Source organism: Gossypium hirsutum, chromosome A08, assembly GCF_007990345.1.
Source record: "Gossypium hirsutum isolate 1008001.06 chromosome A08, Gossypium_hirsutum_v2.1, whole genome shotgun sequence".
Classification (NCBI taxonomy): Eukaryota; Viridiplantae; Streptophyta; class Magnoliopsida; order Malvales; family Malvaceae; genus Gossypium; species Gossypium hirsutum.
Genome location: NC_053431.1, coordinates 121570828 through 121576635, shown reverse-complemented (window position 1 = coordinate 121576635; position 5808 = coordinate 121570828). Strand labels below are relative to the sequence as shown.

The following is a 5808-nucleotide window of genomic DNA, read 5'->3' as shown; positions in this document are numbered from 1 at the left end:
TAAAAAGACAATAAAAAACTACACAAAAGTGTGTGGCACAAACAACCTATTTATAAGCCTCTTCAAGTGATCAACTAACAATGTTGTGATAGGCTTGAACCACTCATTTAAAAACCGATTTTCTCTCATTAATTATTGTTAAAACTAAACGTTGATAATAACAATATAGAACAATAGCAAAGCAATAAGAAAAAAAAATAAAAACACACAGATTTTAGATGGAAACCCTTTCGGGAAAAAACCATGGGCAGAGGAGAAGAAATGTGCTAATGTTGAAAACTGAACGATACAAAGGGAGTTTCGACTACATATATCTTTAAAGGTTGAAAAACTTTATTCTAATTAATGTCAAATAGAAAAAGTGTAGTTCTATATATATTCTACTTGTGCAGCATGCCCTCGACCTTAAGCCCTACACAGATCCCCTTATCTTGCCACTGTATTTTATTTCTTTAACAAGGATTCGTTAACAATGATTCAGGTCACACAACTCTAACAATTATATTGAGCATTTATCACATAAAAACCTTTATAAATAAGCTTCCCAACAGCTTCAAATATTCTGAAAGATAAGGATAATGATAGAAATAAGTATCCACCAAAAGTCAAACTCCTCTCCTTCCTCTTCAAGACAAATCAAATGGACGATGATAATATTATAATTTACCATGAATTTCTTTATCATTTGTTGTTAACTAATATTAAAGCATAAACCATTAAAAAGTCAAATATGTGTACGCCCAAAACTTTGATTGCTCCAAAGGCAGTCAAAGTTTCCAACATTTTCTTTAATTTTTTTTTCTAATGATGATATTAATTAAGCAAAACAAAAACACAATGAATACATCAAGCCCAAACTAGAGAAACTAGTGTATGAAACCCCTTAGCCTTGGCCTTGGTTAGGGAATGGAGACAAAAGAAATAAGTGAAGTGAATTAGTAGGGTATCCCTTTCTTAATGAACCTTGTGCTCCTTCCACTCGCTCGATACTCTCTGGCCCCTACTCCTATACTAACATGTAGGATCAAAATCGACCAAACACTATCTACGGATGATTAGATCTAGAGACAAATGTGATCTACTAGCTCCTACTTTGGAAATTTTTTTTGTAAAATCAGTCAAGAAAAAGCAGGGTTAATATATAAAGAAAAGAAAAAGTTATCCTGATAATGAGATTTATTTATACCAAGTGATAAACAACGAAATAGCTTAAACCATACATGCATGAAAAGAAAGAAGAATGTTTGCCGAAATTATAAGCAAAATGCTTCTTCTTTTTTTCCTTTTAATCGACAAGAACAAAAGGCCAACACTACCTAGAAATTAAAATTTAAGATTTATATGATGGTCCCGAAGCGAAGAAATAAATATAGCAATATTTAATTGGATAGGGGTCTACAAATTGAAAATCAGAAATGGGGTTTTGTTGTGGAGTGACTTGTGGTCTAGGTTATTATAGTAAAACAGAACATTATATAGATATAGAGTGTGAGATACTGATGCTGATAATAATATGCAATATATAGAGAGGCGAAGAAAAGGTTGGCTATTGGTCCTTTTCATACTGAGGTGGTGAAATTACTCAAATAAAATAAGGGCAGCATTGACAAGGATTGTTTTTAAATATTTATTGATACTTGCTTGCACCCAGCAGCCCTCATAATTTTCGTTTGTTGTTATCACTGAAAGAAACGTTGCTTTCGTGGCATAGGTAGGAGTGAGTTGAGTTCATTAGAACAGATTTTAAATATTATTTGGTAATTTCTTTTAAAAACTTCTTAAATTTTTTCAAGTTTTCAAGTAAATAAAATAATCAATATATTTTATATAGTACTTTTAAAAATAAATTTTATTTGATGTTTTTAAGTCATTTTTACTATTTTTTGGTACAATTATGCTTTCAACTCAGGTTATTTCTGGAAAAAGTGAACCAGTATTATTTGAATTAGATCAGATTAAGAATCTGTTCAGAGAGTAACTTTGACCCAGTTGGATAGTAAATTAATGCAAACCGATGGAACCTATAGTTGAATCATGTTTTAAATTTTTAATAAATTTTTTAATTAGACCAATTAGGTTAACGAACTAGTGACTTAATTGATTTAACCACTGATCCGGTTTGAAAAACAATGAGATGAACACTCGGCGAATAGACGGTAAGTTAGAATAGTTAAAGGATTTGAATTTTGACTATAGTAAATAAAAAAATTTATTTGTATCTAATAAAAAATTAAATTAATTGTAAATTAAATAAAAATAAAATTTATTAATAACAACAATTTTTTTTTAATTTGTATTTTATAAACGTTCAAAATATTCAGATTTAGAGGCAGTCATAGTTTTTTCAATTTTTCTCGCTCATAGCATAAGAAAGAGAAATTATTAAAGCTCATGCGGAGAATAAAGAGAGGGTGAGATGGAAGTGAATTAATATCCTTTAAACTCAAATCGTAGATGATGAAGATATAAAGCAGAAAACACCTGAAACGGAACGAGCAAGATGTGTAAATTCAGAGAGGCGCACGTGTGCATATATATATAGAGAGAGAGACACATAAATCAAAGCAAAGCAGAATTAGTATTGCCCTTTACGGGGGAGCCCCGGGACCAGATGCACAGTTGAGAACTGTAAAGTGTTGTTGTGATAAAACTAGAAAACATTTGGCTAGATTTTGCCCTATTTCATTCCAAACCAGCCTAAGTTTGTCTTAGATATAGTTACAAACAAATCTTAACCCGACACTCACACAACCATAGTGTAAAACAAAACTAGAAAATGGAAATTTATATCTATATGAAATTGTTCAAGATTTAATGGTCCCTTCCTTGTACATTATTATGTATGGCCGCCCTGTGGGGAAGGAAAGGAAATTAGTGTAACTTTCTTCAACTTTTTTCCAACTAAAATAGATTTCTTCTCCATAAATAGTGAATTCCATACATATGCATGCATCTGATTGGAGCTTACCAACCGGAACCAGGTCAAAAACTCAAAACAAGGAATGAAAGAGAAACCTATTAGGGATATCAATAATGACAAGAAGCCAAGTTTCCTTGGCATGATTGAAACCCAAATCTAAAGTGACCCATTTGTTCCTTGCAGAGGAATGAGGATGAAATTTTGCTCCTTGTCTTGGAATGGGGAAGACGGAAGGAGAAAAAGATTGATGGATTAATAGTTAGAAGCAAAAATATGATAGTCTTTTTTTAAATATCACCCGCTATTTATATATTAATATATGATAAAATTATATTCTGAACATCAAAAATGATAAAATTGTGATATAATCTTTATAAAAATAATGATAAAATATTACATTTAAATACTTGGTGCTGTTTTTCCTAGTTCTACCCATCAAAACCATTCACACATAACGTACAAGAAGGAATAGAAAGGGAAAAAAGATTAAAACTTGTTATATTCCTTTTTCAAGTAGATGCATAGCAAGAAATGATGAAGAAAGTAGAGAAAGGGGAAAGTAGGAGAGATTGATTGAAAGAGATTAAAACTAGAATTCTACCTAAATTCTAAATTTGGTTCATGGGATGTCAATCCAATTTTTCGACAGAACCACCAGATATATATAACTCGTAATCACATTTAAAACAGCTGTTAAAGGCAAAAAAAGAGGAAAAGAATCTGTTAATAGGGAAAAAGAACTATACGCTATTAGTGGTAGCAGCAGCAACTGCGGTGGCACTACCAACATTTGCCCCAGTTTTAGCACCAACACTGTCATCTCCACCACCAATGCCGCCGCGACCCCCACCGCCATCAACTGGTTGAGTGGAAGTCCTGGACACATTGACCCCGACAGCCGTAGTTGTGACGGTGGGCCTTTTTCGCTTCTTCTTCTCATAAGGAATCCCTCTAGCTTTAGCCTGCCCTTCTCTCACTTCCCTCAAATAAATCCTCACGGCCCTTGCGCCAAAAGGGTTGGATTCTGGACGTCCACCGTTTTCTTCATAAGCAGCTCTGAGCCGTCCGATCAGCGCGTCGAGGCTACCCCACGCTTGCTTCAGTGGGCAAGCGCAGGGAGCAGGCGGGTTTACATGTCCGAAATAAGGACAATCGGTTATGTGAACCTTAGTCTTGCCGAACTGGTCAAGGTATTTCAAGAACTCAATTACGTGTGTGCCACTGCAACGAGCTAGTGTTAATGGGGGTTTATGGTTGGTCAAGTACTGCAAGAAAGTGTTCCAGTCTCGACGCTTTTGTGACTCGTACCTACTCGGTGGAGCTGGGGAAGGAGACGACTCACTACCACCTCCTCCTTGTTGTGAAGCCGCGGACAGCAGGGCTGAAGCTGTTGCTGGTATAGCCTCTTTGATGCTATTGTCACTCCCTGCGGAGGCAGAATCCATTGACTTCGAAACAAAATGGAAAAAAAAAAAGAAAGAAAAAAAAAACTGTAGGGGTTTTGGTGATGAACTGTTGATGGGTTGTGATGAAATTTTCCCACCTGGGATTTTGTTTTTATCTGAAATCCAAGTGTTGGGAGAGATTACAAAATCCAAGCTATTTATCAATCACTCACAATTCACAAACCCTTATTAGCTGCTTTTGTTTGATTAGGTCAGTCAAATAAGACTATGATAATTGAGGGTGTTTAGGGTTCATTGAAAGAAGTAGTGCTCCATGGGATCCTTTCACGGGAAAGATTTGCTTGTGTTTATTATTTTTCTTCTTTATTCGTGAGGGATAAGATGATTTAATTTTCAATGAAAGAAAAGAAAATTCAAATGAAAAAGATGGGCGCAGAGAGAGAAAGATAAAAAGAAAAACAAGTAAGTAGGGTGGATGTTGGATGATGAATATGATGGGACGATCAATTACATTTCTCACTTCCTACTATTTTATAAACATCACAAGTATTGAAAAATAAATGTAACGATTTTTTTATAAGATCACATGGTGGCCCCACTGGGAATGGACATGACATGGCTCGTATTCATCCCCCCCTCCCCAGCGGCCCTTGTATTCTCCCCCTTCTTTCTATTCACCACTCGCCAATCACTTTCCTGCTTACTTACATCCTGTCCTTCTCCCCTAAATGTCAAAACGTAAGGGGAGCGTGTTCAGCACGTTGGACAGTATGAGAATGCGGGATGGATGCGCTCCAGTTAATGGGTATCTGAGTTAGGGTAACTTTTGTTAACTAGGCTAAACGTTGAATTGAAACGAATTAAAAATTTTTAAGTTAAATCTTATTTTATTATTTTAATTTAATTTAAAATTTTTTAAACTGAGTAGAGTAAAATTAAATTCAAGTAGAGTTGAGTCAAATTAACTGAAATTGTTTAAGTTAAATTAAATTTTTAAATATGTTAAATTAAAATTTTGTTACAATATAACTAATTTCATGTTAATATATATATATATATATTTGAACACTTTTTCAAAGTAAATTAAGAAGAAAAAAATATGTTTTAATATGATAAACTTGAATCATTAATTAATTAATTTAAGTCTCAAGATTATCATTTTAGAAAAAATTTAAAATTTTAACTTTCTTTATATATTCTTTAGATTTTTTTAAAATATAAATTTTGAAATTTTTATAAATATTTTTATTTTTAAAATTTTTTTGTTGAGAGTAATCAATTTGCACCAATTAATTATTCGAATTATAAAATTCAATTCGACTTGATTCGAATTAATTAAAAAAATTAAATTATTCAAATAATTTATTTCAATTAATTCAAAATTTAAAATGTTTTTCGATATTTTTGAATGGAATTTTGTTTAGCCGTACTTAATAGCATGGTAGTTGCCTGATTACATGCTGGTGTAATATGTTTTGGGTA

At 33.0% G+C, this 5808-nt stretch overlaps 1 protein-coding gene across 1 annotated transcript; it reads right to left on the bottom strand.

Annotated features, from left to right (window-relative positions):
- Positions 1–3389: 3389 nt before the first annotated feature.
- Positions 3390–4847, bottom strand: LOC107893596 (protein LIGHT-DEPENDENT SHORT HYPOCOTYLS 6). The gene has a single exon (XM_016818633.2). The coding sequence runs from the start codon at positions 4363–4365 to the stop codon at positions 3661–3663; it is 705 nt and encodes a 234-aa protein (XP_016674122.2). The 5' UTR covers positions 4366–4847; the 3' UTR covers positions 3390–3660.
- Between the last annotated feature and the right edge of the window lie 961 nt (positions 4848–5808).

Coding starts and splice junctions, on each gene's coding strand:
- LOC107893596 (XM_016818633.2), bottom strand. CDS start 4,365: ATGGATTCTGCCTCCGCAGGGAGTGACAATAGCATCAAAGAGGCTATA.